At 27.5% G+C, this 15,951-nt stretch overlaps 1 protein-coding gene across 1 annotated transcript; it reads right to left on the bottom strand.

Moving 5' to 3' along the window:
- Positions 1-2,710: 2,710 nt before the first annotated feature.
- Positions 2,711-11,698, bottom strand: LOC133783692 (subtilisin-like protease SBT3.18). Its single transcript, XM_062223341.1, has 10 exons — positions 11,591-11,698; positions 11,399-11,490; positions 11,152-11,249; positions 10,850-11,014; positions 8,510-9,195; positions 7,633-7,706; positions 5,957-6,202; positions 5,739-5,853; positions 4,691-4,904; positions 2,711-3,483 (listed from the first exon to the last, which is right to left on the bottom strand). The coding sequence occupies exons 1-10, from the start codon at positions 11,693-11,695 to the stop codon at positions 2,852-2,854; spliced, it is 2,427 nt and encodes an 808-aa protein (XP_062079325.1). The 5' UTR covers positions 11,696-11,698; the 3' UTR covers positions 2,711-2,851.
- Positions 11,699-15,951: the final 4,253 nt, after the last annotated feature.

Genomic DNA, 15,951 nt, shown 5'->3' on the forward strand with positions numbered 1-15,951 from the left:
TTATATTTTAAAGTCTATATATCATTTTCATTATATGTTTTGTTTAAACTCCCACTTATAATAGTAAAAATACTAAATTATACTAATGTATTTGATCAAACAGTACTCTTATTTATTTACTTGAAATTACTTTTATATTTTGAAATATTTTATAGTTTTTTTTAAACATGGTTTACTTAAATAACAAACATATTGTACTTTTGAATTAAAGTTTCATTATAGAAATATTTGAAATAACTTGTTTAAAATTTAATTTCTAATTAAAAATATCTAACAATATATTTCATTTTTTATCCTAAAAATAATTATTTCGTTTAAAACGATTTTAAAATAAAATATTATTTAAAAAGTGAAATATTATATATATTATTTAATTAAATATATAATAAGATTTTTTAGAAGGTCATAAAACATTAAAAAAAGGATTATTTATACTGTAATCATATTCATTAATTTAATTCCAAAAATCACATATAATATTTTATTTACAAGTTCATCGTATTTTTTTAGCGTTTTTAACTTTTTTTACCGTATTATTATTATTGTTGGAAACCAAATATATACACGTGTATAAAATAATAACAAAAAATCATTACAACAAAATATTTGACTTTTCTTCTTTTGTTAATATTATATAGGACTATTTTATTTATTTATTTATTATACAATTATTTATAAAATTTATTAATTATTTTTATTAAATTTATATTATTATTATATAAATTTTAAATAAATAAGCAATAATATAAACAAACATTGTTTATAATTTTAATAAATATATATAATATGATAATTTTTTTAAACATAAATGATAATTTTTTTAATAAAAATTAAGATTATGTATTATATATTATTATAATATTTAATTTATATTAATATAAGTATTAAACATTATTATTCATATTAATATAATTAATAAAAAATAAGATTATATAACATTATTATAATAATATTTTATAACATTCAAATTTATATTAATATAATTATTAAAAATCATATTGTTTTATTATAATATTGATATTTTATAACATTTGAATTTGAATTTATATTAAAATAATTGTTATATATAGTCTTATATTAATGATATTTTATAATATTTAAATTTATATTAATACAATTAATAAATATATATTTTTAATTAGTTTTAAAGATATATTTCGTTAAATATTTAGAATATTCCATTAAAGTTAAAAGATTAAATCGTTAAAACAAAAAATTTATGCTATCTACACATTTTTATATAGAAGAGATGTGAATACTACGTCAGAACTTTCCCTCTTTTTTTCCTCCCTATTCTGTGCCACTTAATTTTTTTTTCCGGCCATATTATTGGTTGTTTGAGCTCAAGAGTATTACCATCACAGTCACGGGCGGACCCTGTTAAAGACAAGCTGGGTCTATTGACCTATGTAAAAAAAAAAAAATTAGGTGTTTGATTTATTTTATAAAATAAAAAAAATAGCAGTTTGTAGACCATTAAACCCAGCTAATATTTGAACATATATATGTTGTTGGAAAAAGAATCTACTTAACCATCCATCTACTGACTTTGTTTGTTATGATTGAGTATAATTAATATTTAATTCTTTGTAAAAACTTTCCCAACACAAAAAAATGAAAAATATAAATTCCCACATTGTTTTTAGGTTTAAATTTGCTCAATAATTCCCATATATATAATCATCTCATTTAGTTTTATCTAACCAATAAAACTACTTCTCTGCGATTTTTATAGTTTGACATATTTTTTTTTACGTTAGCTAAGTACTAGTGTCGAATTATTTATTTTAATATTTGATGTGGTAATATCCGGTTACTACTATGAAAATTAATGTGGCATTAACCAGTCAATATGAAAGAAGTTTATAGGAAAAAAACCTCATAAAAATGTAAAAAAAAAAAAAAAAAATGCCACAACAAATGCACAAAGTTGAGAAACCCATATTTATCAAACTTATTGAAAAAAAATACCATATTTAATATAATTTCCACTTCAATAAAAGTTAAACAAGTCAATAAAAGGAAGCCCAAAGATGCATTCTTGAGTCCATACATGTATAGCCCAAACCATTACCAACGTTGGGCCATGCACCCATGATTTTCCGATTACTCTTTTCTTTGCTGATCATGAATTTTAGCTTTTATAGAGGGTATTATTGTCTCATTAAAATTGATATTGACAAAAAAAAAAAATGCTGAAAATATATGTTTATCCATTATTATTTTGTAAGACATGATATAATTTTGTATCTCTGAATTTATAGGAAAATATTTAAGCAAATCACATATAGATTTTAGTGGGTCATAATTTGAAACATTTTCAAACAATTCATTTAATATTTATTGATAATATTAAAAAAATAATATATATTTTTTATTTTTTTAATTGTAAAATAGTAGTTATTAATTGTTAATTAAAAAATTAGTAATAATATGGTAAATAAAAAGTGATATTTATTATTGTGCTAAATTTGATTCATGCTATATCTTGTATCAAATTTGGCACAATTTTTGGCATGTGCCAAATTTGACACACTTTTTAGAACACCAAGTGATAATTTTGTTAAAACGTGTTAAATATAACAATGCACCACAATAATTTTCGGCACTCCATTGGAGATGCTCTGAGTCCAAAAATCATGTACAACCAATTTTTTTTTTTAAAAGAAAAACAACAATATTATTATACAATGCTCAAGTAATTCATGAATTAATGTAAAACAACAAAAACTTACAACTTTTTTATTTAGATAATATTTTCAATTAAAGTAGTTACACATATAAATACACCTTCAAGTAATTATTATAGTAATGAAGCAAAACATAATTAATTAAGCTTCACAATAAGCACTCAAACATCACTCATCACGATCATTTGATCATCACTCTCATGATCAATAGTAGAACTAATTGAAATAGTATTAACACTTACAACCAAAGGACTCCTCACCTTGTGAAAACCATCTGACCAAACAATTTCCCCAAAGTCATATCTCCCTCGAGACTTTTTTCGCGGTGTAAGTGTAACATAGTATGTCACTTCTTCTTTAAAATACGAGAAAAACAAAACCCTAGGCCATACCACCACCTCTACTCCGTTCGGTTCAACAACATTGCTAAAATACACGACGAATTTGCTCAAACCAACATTTCGAACCTTTCGTTGAATCGTGGTGGCGCAACTAAGATTTGAGATACTAATGGAAGGATAGTTAATGTTCGAGTTCGATTTTCTTTGTCTAGGGCATCTTAGGACGATATCCGGGGTAATAGGACAAGGTATGAGTAGTTTTAGTATTTGCTGAGTAGTGTAGCCAATGTTACACAAGAATAGAATGTAATCATTGGTATTCATGTCATAAACTAGTCCAGGATCCAATGCCTTTAAGGGTTCCACATGACCAGCACCAATGTCAAAAGGATCAGAGGGTTCGAGTATTCCTTCATTAAAAATGTTATCATCAGAGTTGTCCCTAGTAGATGCTGTTGCAATGAGAATGAAGAGATTGTTAAAATATAATAATATGTATCATATATATGACATTAATCATGTTAAATGTAACAATAATTTATGGATGAGATGGTCACAACGTTAATATTAATATTAATATAATAATTTTTTTTTTATATGACAATGTATAATATAGTTTATAGGGAACTCCTCACAAATGGTCAGAAAATTCCAGATAATAATTTTGGATGTCGAAATCAGTATTCAAATAGCTTATTGCACACATGTATAAATATCGAAACAAGCATGCGTGCAACAAATTGTTTGAATCCTGATTTTGATCATCAACATCCTAAATTATATTATGAATTTCTTGAAAATTTGTGTGAAAACACATGCAATAACGACATTATTCTCTGCCATGGTGTTACAATAAGATTGAAGAGAGATTGTTATTAAAACACTACAAAAAAATCTTAGTTTTAGTCACAATAAATTTTGTGACTAAAAACAAAAAATTTGTGACTAAAAAAAATCATCTTACTTATGTCATCACTAAAAAATCTGTGGTTAAAAGTATTAGTCACAAAAATCTCAATTTATTGTCACTAAATGTATTTTTAGTCCCAACAAACTTTATCACTAAAAATAATAAGTTGTGACTAAAACTACATTAGTGAGAATTTGTGATTAAGTATGACTTTTTAGTCACAAGAAATTTTTTTTGTTACTAAAAGTGGCATTTAGTCACACAAAATATATGTTGTGACTGAAAAGTTATCACTAAAAGTTTTTTTTAAGTGAAACATAACGATATATATTATGTGACATTAGTGAAGTTAAATGTGACATATTATATATATATATTTATTAAAAACCTGTGGTCATGAGAGCAGACTTTATAGCAGCAGGAGACCAATTAGGCCAAGAAATTCCAAATAATAATTTCGGATGTCGAAATCAGGATTCAAAGAGCCAATTATACGCACGTATAAATATCGAAACAAGCATACGTACAACAAACTGTATAAATCCTGATTTCGATCATCAACATCCTAAATTATATTATAAATTTCTTAAAAATTTGTGTGAGATGACATGCAATAACCACATTATACTCTATCATGCTGGTACAGTAAAATTGAAGAGAGATTGTTAAAACATAACAATATATATTATGTGACATTAGTGAAGTTAAATGTGACATATTATATATATATATATATATATATTGAAAACCTGTGGTCATGAGAGCAGACTTGATGGCAGCAGGAGACCAATTAGGGTGAGCAGATCTGAGAAGGGCAACAATGCCAGAGACATGAGGGCATGACATTGAAGTTCCTGATTGAAAATTCCATTTCACTGAACGTTTATCATCTATTTTATAACTTGGTGCTGTTTCTGTTGGCCATGCTCCCAATATGTTCATTCCTGGTGCTGTCAAATCTGGCTGCACTCATACATATATATATATATATGTATTAACTATTAGTTTTTCATTACATGATTGTGATAATTAGTTTGGTAGTTAATGCTTAATTAATAATAATACTCCTTTCTTTGATATATAACTAGCTATCGGTAACCATTATTTTTTGGTATTGTATTTTTTTGACTCTGTATTTTGTTTGGACATCGTATTTTGATAAATTATATTTTAAACTTTATGTTTTGTAAAATGATTCAAATAGACTCGTAAAGATGATTTTGATCAAGGTTTTTTGAACTAAAAACACAAATAATTCACCAAACTAACAATTTATAACAAAAGCATGACCATTATTATACATAAAAATTGTATTGTTATATTCAATTTTTTTGTTAATCAAAATCAAGTTTAGCGGTCTATTTAAATTATTTTATAAAATACAGGGACCAAAGAGTAATTTGTCAAAATACAGAGTCTAAATAGGTAATGAGACAAAACACATGGTCAAAAAAAGTATAAACTTTTATTATATATATATTTATATAAATGGGTCCCTTGGCAAAATGACCTATTTTTTAAAGTCATTTTGCATTTTAGCCTAGTTTTGATAATTCTTTATAAAATAACCTCTCATAATTTAGACAACTAGTTGAAAATTTAAATAGGTGGTCGAAAAATTTAAACAACCGGTTAAAATTTTTAGAAAGCTGGTCGAAAAATTTAAACAATTAGTCGAATTTTAGATAGAGACTATTTTACAAAAAAACATTAAAAGTAGGTCAGTGCAAAATCACTAAAAAAAAAAAGAAGTAATTTTCATAAATTTCTCTCTAGTATAAATATAAAGAAGATAACCTTGAGAATATCAGGTTCGAGTGAACTTGGTCCTCTTGAAGAGAAGTATGCAACTCTAGGTGCTAATGTCTTCCCAATAAGAGTTTTAGTTGGTCCAATTTTTGCTAAAGGGAGACTGCAAAAACATGAAAGTTAATTTGCATATAATATATATAATGATATATATATATGTGTATATATATGTGACTAATAATAATAATAATATATATTAAAATTACTTGTCAAATTGAAATTGATAGTCTTTGAGTTTAATCCCCTGGATAAGGTCGAGACGAACGGTGGGGAAGAAATCAGGGCCTTCTGGCTTAGGCGAAGGTTCTATGAATATCAAAGCTGAAGCACTGATGTTCTTGGCTGCTTCGATGGCATCTTCTATGCTTATGAATCCAATTGTCGAGAAGCAAAATATTATTTTTCCAGCCTTTGTTTTCTTCGAAACATCACGTTGATCCACATTGCAAATTCTACACATGTACAAATATATAAATATATATATATATATATGAGATTAATTAACATGCATGATGTGTCATCTTAGACTACACACTAGGGGTGAACATTTGATCTGAAAAATTTGCAAACCCGCAACCTGAAAACCTGATTTTTGGGAAAACCCGCTGGATTCAAGTTAAATCCGACCTGAACCCGACAAGATTTGGGTCGGGTTTGGGTTTGAAATTTGTTGAACTTGATTTTGAGCTCAAACCCGAAACCCGAAAAAATGGTATTTTTGAAAAAAAATGTAAAAAATGGTATTTTTGCAAAATTGGGCTTTTCAGCCCAAAACCCAATAGGCCCAACCCAACCCGAAATCCAACCTGAACAAACCCAACACCTCACAAAAACCCGAATTTTTTGGATCGGTTTCGGTACCATTTTTCTCCACCAAAAACCCGCAAAACCTAAACCCGATGCATCCGAAACCTGAAAATCCGACCCGTGTGCACCCCTACTACACTAGGCCCCTTAACTCACTTTCGTCTTTCTCTCAAGCTCTAGCGAAGGTCGGTCCTGAGTTGTGGGAGACCCGATACAAAATATACTATTTTTAAAAATTTATATATAAAGTGACAATTTTCAAAATTTTGGACCCTTTTTATATGTAAAAAAAATGATACTTTTAAAATTTTGGGTTCTCATTATATGGGGGCCCTAGACACAGACCTGACCTGCTTGTGCCCAAAACCGGGCCTAGCTCCAACTTGCCTCTCTAACTCTCTCCCTCTCATACTCACATTACTCGTCTCTCATCCTAAGCCCCCAAATATTAAAATACAAAATATTTGAATAATAATGTCACTTATCAATCATTTTACATAAGAGAGTTCAAAAGTTAGTACAAGAGAGAGTTACCCTTATTATATAGCACTTCAAAATTTGAATTTAAGCACTAAAAGTCTTAATGCATCTCACAATGTTATATATATATATATATAATATGTACATACAAATAAAATAACATACAATGATTGATAATGCCTTGTTATCTACATAAACATATATGAATGATTTCTCAATGATTACTATTCATAGATGGATAATAACAATTATGATGATGTGGTAATAATATAGCGTCATCAACAAGTAAATATTTTTTTTCTATATTAATTTCGAATTTAGTTTTTTTTTTCTCATAATTAATGTTGTTTTCAACTAATGAGAAACAATAGCTATATTTAGAAATTAACATGTATTTAAAAAATGAAAAGTTTACAATATTATATTTTAATAATAAATATATATTTTTTCATGAGATAATTCTTTCAAAAATTTGAAAAAATCAAAATGTATTTTTAAAAATATTAATTAATAATTATAAACATAGACAATTAATCTAAAATTAATGATTAATATTAAAGTAATTACCATCAGGAGTAATTCAATATATACGTACCCTCTCTTAAAAAGACCGAGTGGGTTCACCAATTTTCCTGTGATTGGTTCATTAATAAAGCTAAAGCTTTCTCCCTGTACGTAAGTGTAAAAAATATTATAAATTAAGGATAAATATATCTCATTTATATATATGTATACGATAATATCATAATAATACCAAGAATCCATTTATTCATAACCATCCACGGTAAATATATACATATATATAGCAAGAAATACACTATGACATTACACTTTAATTAAATAATTAGCATAGTTTTTTAAAAAATAATTATCATAGTTTATTTAATACGTCGTAACTATAATTAAGCCTGCATATATCATATTAAATGATAATTACTATATCATATATATATATATATATATGATGAATATGACATAATGATTATGATTTTGTTACGAACTTTGTTTATAATTCAATTTTTTTTTACTTAAATTGATTTTACAGTTTATTTGAATTATTTTATAAAATAAAAAATTTAAAAATAATTTATCAAAATACATAAACCAAACAAATAATTCAATAAAAAATATTCACTAGAATTACAAAAATAATAAATTGATAAATATAGTCCTCGAGATTTTTTATTAAGAAAAATAATAAAGGAATAAATATTCTAATTTCTTATAATGCGTTTACGAAGATCTCTACTGTTTTTTATTAAAAAAGACTATGAAATACAATTTATTATTACATTAAATCTTTTTTTGTTTTTGTCAGGATTATTACATTAATTAAATCTTGATTAGTATATAATAATACGTGAATTTTTTGACGTATATATATATAAATATTCTGACAAAACGTATATATAAATTATATATAAATCCATGCAAAGAAAACCATATATATATATACTTAAATTATTACTTACCAAGACAGAGAAGTTTCCTTCGACAACAACCCTAGTCGGAAAACTCCGATCAACGGTAGAAGCAGCGACGGAGATAGACCAAGGCTGAACATTCGTGACGAGCCCCGTCTCCGGTCCCTCATTCCCCGCCGAGAAAACCACACTCACTCCCACCTGCATCGCATGAAACGACCCAATAGCAGTGCCGGACTCAAACAAATCCCTCAGCGGCGGAACCGACCCAAGCGACACCGAGATCACGTGAACACCGTCCCACAAGGCGTCGTCGAACGCCTTCAAGAGGTCGGCTTCGCTGCACCGGAAGTTGAACTGCTGCTCGCCTTCGCCGCTGCCGCCCCAGCAAGCCTTGTAGACGGCGAGGCGAGCCCTGGGCGCGCCGCCTCTGGCAGTGCCTTTGGCTAGGCCGCCAGAGAAGCTGGCGCCGCCGACGATGGCACCCGCAGCCGTGGAGGCGGTGTGGGTGCCGTGGCCGGTAAAGTCGCGAGCGGATTTGATCTCTGGGGCGGCGATTAGAGTTTTGAAATCGGCTTCGAAGCCTTTGAAGTAGTAGCGGGCGCCTATGAGCTTGCGGTTGCAGTCCTTTTGAGGGTTGAATCTTTCTCCTTTCTCGCATTCTCCTCTCCATCTTGATGGTATTGGTTTCATTTTAGCTTCTTCTTTGAAGCTTGGAGACTCTGGCCATATACCTATAAATATATATATACGCATATACATATGTATTAATACATATTCTTATTCTTATTATGATTTTGCACTTATATTTATCACGTGTATACTAATTTGTCCTATTATTTGTTTGGACTATTTATTTTGATAAATTACTTTTTGGACTATATATTTTGTAAAATAGTTCAAATAGAACCAAAAACCCGATTTTGATCAAAGTTTTCTTAACTGAAATGACAAATAATTTACCAAACTAACAATTCAGAACAAAAATAAAATTATTCTACTTATAAACTGTGTTGTTATATTTAATTTTTTCTTCATCAAACTTGAGTTTAAGTGTCTATTTGAACAATTTTACAAAATATAGGGTCCAAAAATAAATTTTTTAAAACAAAAAGTCCAAACAGATAATCGAAAAAAAATACATAATCTAAAAATGTATAAACCATATATACACTTTTATAACAATATATATTTTATGTACCACATTGAGAATATATATTATCTCCCACGATTCTATGTCATATATATTGACCATCATTGTTAGATTTTACCTAAAATCAAATACATATTATCTCCAAAGCTGTTGAAATGGGATTTATTCTCCATTAATATTGCGATTAAAGAAGTCATTCTATTATTATTTATTGTTTTTTAGTTTTAAAAATTTAAATTTATTATGATTACTTGAAAATCTCAAAATGAAAAAGTGGTAAATATTTAATTTTTTTTGTAATAAACTATTATTTGAATACTAAAAATATATTTGAAATATGTAATTTAATTTTTGAAAACACTCAAATATGTGGGCCTACAGTTTCAAATTTAAAAAAATGTTTTTCAAATCTTGATCGAATCCTAATTATATATAAGTACTAATAGAGCGACTTGAGGATGTGACACATTGCTATTAGTGCTAAATATTATGAAGTCGCTAGCTACCATATTTTGGTGTCAAGTCATATTAAAATGTCAAATAACAACAATCTAATTAATGAGCTCAATTCTGTAACTACTTTATATAGTGTTGGACATATTAAAATGTCAAATAACAACAATCTAATTATATTCTTCCCAAGAGAAAATGCCTGATAATGTTATCTTTAGCCGACTATTTTTAGATCTAAAGTGAATTTGTATACTATATATGCACAGATCACATATTATTTTTAATGAGCTCACTATTTCATCGAATCAAATATACTCGCGAGAGCTTTATTCTAATATAATGCTAAAAATCATATAAATATATATACATATTTTATCTCAAAATCAATTAATACTTAATTAGTAGAGTAACCCATTTGTATAATATGGAAGAATATTTCTACACAAGCTTTCACACACTCTAATCTAATATACATCAATTAAGAATAAGCACACCAACGATTATCGAAGTGAGAATTAATCCCTTAAACTCCACTTACAGATTGGCAATTATTATAGTTTATAAAGCTCTAAAAAATATATATTGAAGAAAACTCATGTCGGCGTTGTAATCACTATACACTACTATATATATATATAGTTATATGTGGTGTAATAATTATGTACTTAATTACTAATATAAAATACACTAAAATGTGAATGATGATTAAAAGTGTACCTATATATAATGCATGTGAATGAAGTTAATTAATTAATTAATTAATAATTAAGAAAGTAATTAACCTGAATCAATTACTCCAACAATAGTGTCATGGCCATAGGCAAGCTGAGGTGGAGTGGGTTGACCAACAGAAGATTTGGTCAAACTAAGCCCTAAGAAATCCCAGCTTCTTGTCGTATGAGGCTTCAATATCTTGCTTTCGAACACTGATATTACTTCTTTTCTCTCTACACACCACCATATAAATTAAATTAAATTAAGTTTCACAATGTTATTAATGATAAAATAGTTAAAAGCTCTTTCATATGCTTTCTGTATATACATATAATAACACTTTTAATAAAGATATGATAGCATTATTCACCGGCTAAGATGGTTGCTTGAGAAGAATTGAGTATTGCAGAAAACCCCGAAAAGCTTTTCTCGTAGCTATACAGTATGGACTTTTTTGCTTCTTCTTCACTGAAAAAAATTATACATAAAATTATATATATGTATATATATAGTAAATGCTATCTTTTGTTAGAAATAAAATAAAACATACATAACATTAATTTTAAAGCAAATTAACTTGAATATTTGCAACAAAATGATTATAATAATCAATTAACCTGGCAAAGACATTGGAGAGTAGTCGAAGATGGTGGTTTGAAGTGAGCTTAGGATCATCATGGCATTTGCGCCCTAAATAAACTATATAAACCTATATATATATATATACAAATAATAATTATTAACGTGCAAAAATTGATCAAGAAAACAAAAGCAAAAGTGTGAGCTAGTAATAGTAATTATATACATACACGATGAGGTGTGGGAGTTGATTGAACAACATAATAAAGAGAAAGTAGTGATAAGAAGAATAGGCCCCAATAATGAACACATTGAGATGAGTTATTAGTAGCCATAGATCGATATATATGTGTGTGAAATAACCACATGGGTGGTCGGGGGTTTTATAGTGTAAGAAAGAAAGTGGCAAACTTGTGTGCTTTCCAAGTGGGTGGCAATATTCATGTGCGTGTGCTCTAAGGTTTTCAAAGCCTTCAACAACAATGTCATATTATACCTTCCTATAATGATATTTCTTCTTACAAAGTAGCTGCCCTAGCTACATATATAATATTTAATCATTATTGCAATATATATGTATATATATTACTTTGTAGCTAGTTAGTATATAAATGTACGTCTAATATATAATAGTGGTTTCGATCGATCGTCTATGTATATATATGGAGCGAGAATTGTTACACCACAAAGAGGTATATCAGATCTCATACATTTGAATTTAATAAATATTATAGAGTATCGCAAATCAATCATGGGTGCCACCTCATATGGTGTTAGCCACCTTAAGGTACCAAATAACAACACTCATATATATATATATATACCTATACCTTAGATAAGACTATAATCATCATTCATCACATACACAATTCATTAACTAAGACTAGCTAGTATGTACATGTTATAGTGCTATAGCTGCTTAGGGTTTTTATGCATACGCACGCCTCTTAAGATATATATAATAACTAATATATGGTTAATGATTTTTGTTAATTATATTATTATACTTATTCTAATTTAGACTATAGAAACCCTAGCTAGTTTTGGTTATGTCTAAAAGTTTTATATTATTATACTAACAAATATACTACTTATTATTGAATTGAAGATTGGTATATATCGATGCAATTTTTTTTTTTATATAAAGTTTTTGGGTAGGAAAGCTAAACAAAAGAGAGAGAAATGAAGATAATAAGTAATTGATTGACACCCATCTAAACATCCTATATCCCATGCTAAACCTCAAGATAAGTATAAAAATATGTGGAATAGCTAGACTTCAAAAGCAAACGAAAATATAGACATAAAACCAATAGAAAAGGGAAAATAGTATGCCTTGTTAAAACTACCTCAAACAAAAATCTTTGTAAATTAAGAAAATATTCATGAGAGAGATTTGGTATACATACATTCAAAAACATTATATGTCTAAAACAATAAAGAGTCTAAAATACTATACATGTATATGTCTCTTAATAACAAGATTATTATACTCTTATAAATGCTAAATTAAGATAAAAGGGTTCCATATTTGTGTCAAGTGCTCCATGTGATATAGTGATCATTCATTCACCTTTAGATCGGTCTTTATACTAAGTGTGTTATAGTATTCATACATTCTTATGCCCTAGGCTATACTTAGAGGACACCAACATCATAAGACTACATACGTAATGATGAATGAATCTTTATAAACAAAAAAAATTAAATTTAACCTAGCTAGTTGGAAATACTAATTTTACCACATGAAGCAAACTTATTCTCAATTAAAAAAAAATCATTGTTGCTTGCTTAATTCTTCCTTTTAAGTGTGTAAATTTTCGTCTAATCGATCGGTAGCGTAATTAGAGGTTTATTATCAATTCTTAAACTTTTGAGGCAAGTTTTTGATTTTCTAAGCTAACATTCACATCATTTAAGTTGTTCTATATGAATGGAAACCAATTTCAGTCATAGAATATTCTATTATCACATCTACAAAGATCATAATATGATTGAAATAAAGCATACATCTATTTTGCTTTGGCTAGCAGGAAATTCAAGTGCAATAGATAAAGATTTGTCTTTCTTTGGGACATATAAAGTTACTGAAATCATATGGTAGAAATCAAACCACCCATATACTTTAATTAATTTTAATATATGAACACATATATAGAGAGCTATCTAGCTGCTTCACATTATCAAAATCATAATTAGATAGTTTAAATACATGTCATGTGTGAATAGAAACATGTCATGTTTCAATAAGAGATGTGCACATAAAAGCATGATATATATATATAATTTTTCTAGTGCTATAAGAAGAAATTAAGTGCAGATTAAGGCATTATATTATAACTAAGGTTTATATTTTTTTGGACCCTGTGTTTTTTTTTATTTGTTTGGACCTTGCGTTTTAAAAAATTCATTTTTGAATCCTATATTTTGTAAAATTGTTCAAATAGAACAGTTTTTAAGCAGAATGATTTTATTTTTGTTCCGAATTGTTAATTTGGTGAATTATTTGTGATTTCAGTTGAGAAAACTTTGATCAAAATCGAGTTTAGAGTTCTATTTGAATCGACCATTTTACAGAACATAAGGTCCAAAAAGTAATTTGCCAAAACACAGAGTCCAAACAGGTAATGAGACAAAACACACCGACTCCAAAAAGTTATAAACCATTATAACTATATCATGCTAGTAGATTAGTTGACCAAGAAAACTTTGCTTGTCATTTATGTTTTTGTTTGAAGGTAAGTGTGACCTATAGTCTATTAATTAATTAATTAGTATATAGTTAACCTTGCAAATTAAGAATACGATGACCAATTATAGCTCCTGATAACTTGAACATTTTTTTTTCCTCCATAACCAACATATATGGACATGATACAAAGAAAAAAATAAATAAGAGAAAGCTGGCTTACTTACATAAACATTTTTTTTAGTATAAACTATGCATATAATAATAAGAAGCATACGCCTAAAGGAAAACTAGCTATGGAAGTATTTCGAGTAATAAGTATTTCAACTTATTAGAGTAGAATATATCACGATATAAGGAGATTAATTAATAATAAGATTTTGCTAGCTATATATATATACATACATATTTATAGGAGTTTATTAATTAAAGGTTTTTTAGTTTTTTGTTTTAAATAAATTATCCCTTTTAGTTGTAACACATAGAAAGAAATTGTCTTTTCTATAAAAATGTCATAGTTTATAGGAGAGAGAGAAATAGTTTGACAAGAAAGTTTTCTTAGTTAAATAAACTATATATATTTATATGCAAGGCACGGAAAGTCATAATGTCCATACCAGGGCCGACCCAGAACTAAGGCGGACTTAACCCACGTCTAGGCCCCCTTAACCCACGAGCCCATTTTTTTTAAAAATACCATAAACATTAATTAATAACTTCATATAAAAGGGGTCTCTAATATGCATTTTGTCATTTGTATCTATATATATAGTTTTTGTGAGTATTTATATGTATATATATATTTATATAATTAGGTTGGTTCACACCCATTTGTGTTTTCAATAGCAATAAAGCCATGCGCCAACTTATTAATTAAATTTGGGGTCGATCTAAGTTAATTCGTTGCATGGTTTTCGTAGGATTCGATCGACTAATAATTCCATATTACAAACAAATTATAAATGAAATGACATTTTTGCCCCCAAAATTATATAATTAGCTAGAGAGATTATAAGTATGTGAATATGACCAGTTCAAATCATAATTAATTAGCATAAAAATCATTCAGATTCACTATATCTTTTACCAAAAGTGGGACCCCAGGTATTATTAGTATTATTAATTAATCAAGTAGTCAAATTAATTATTCAGGTATTGGACTAAGGTATATATATATTTATATATATATATAATCAGTCATCATAAATGTTCAAATATAAATTATAGTGTAGTCATTGTGTATTAGTACACATGGGTGTACTTTATCAATATATTAATGTATAATTGTAATAGATGAGACCTCGATCACTAGCAAATAATTACCATACATAATCTATATGTCTAGAGGATTATTTATATATAATTTTACCATGATATGATCTATATATAGACAACTATAGAGAGCTATAGTTATAAATTAATTACGCACTTTGGAATATATATAATGGGATAATTATGATTAGCTAGCAGTATTAATTAATATTTGATTAATTTATATATAGTACTCTCTTATAATATAGAGATATACATTCTTATATATATAAATATATGCATATAATTAAGTATAAATAATTACAGTCATTATATATATTAATTGTCATTATTATATCTACATTATTGTGTAGCTATTTATTATTATACGCGTGAGAGAGAGACAAAGCTATTAGTGCTCATTAGCTAGCTTTTTACAGCGTCATCTTTAGTTTGACATCATCTCATCCAAATAAGAAACTACAAAACTATATCTAATTAATATAAGCACATAATTAATATATATTAATACTAATTAAGGATATATATTTTGACCACCTTGCACTAATTAATAACCTTTACTTATTATAGCAACGTTTCATTAGCAATTATATATAGAGAATTGCTAAAGGGTATCAGTGGTGTCCAACA

Source organism: Humulus lupulus, chromosome 6 (genome assembly GCF_963169125.1).
Source record: "Humulus lupulus chromosome 6, drHumLupu1.1, whole genome shotgun sequence".
In the NCBI taxonomy this organism is placed as follows: domain Eukaryota; kingdom Viridiplantae; phylum Streptophyta; class Magnoliopsida; order Rosales; family Cannabaceae; genus Humulus; species Humulus lupulus.

Coding starts and splice junctions, on each gene's coding strand:
- LOC133783692 (XM_062223341.1), bottom strand. CDS start 11,695: ATGGCTACTAATAACTCATCTCAATGTGTTCATTATTGGGGCCTATTC. Junction 9,196..10,849: donor TGTTGGAGTAATTGATTCAG/GTTAATTACTTT, acceptor ATATATTTATAG/GTATATGGCCAGAGTCTCCA. Junction 4,905..5,738: donor TCGAACCTGATATTCTCAAG/GTTATCTTCTTT, acceptor GTATGAGTGCAG/CCAGATTTGACAGCACCAGG.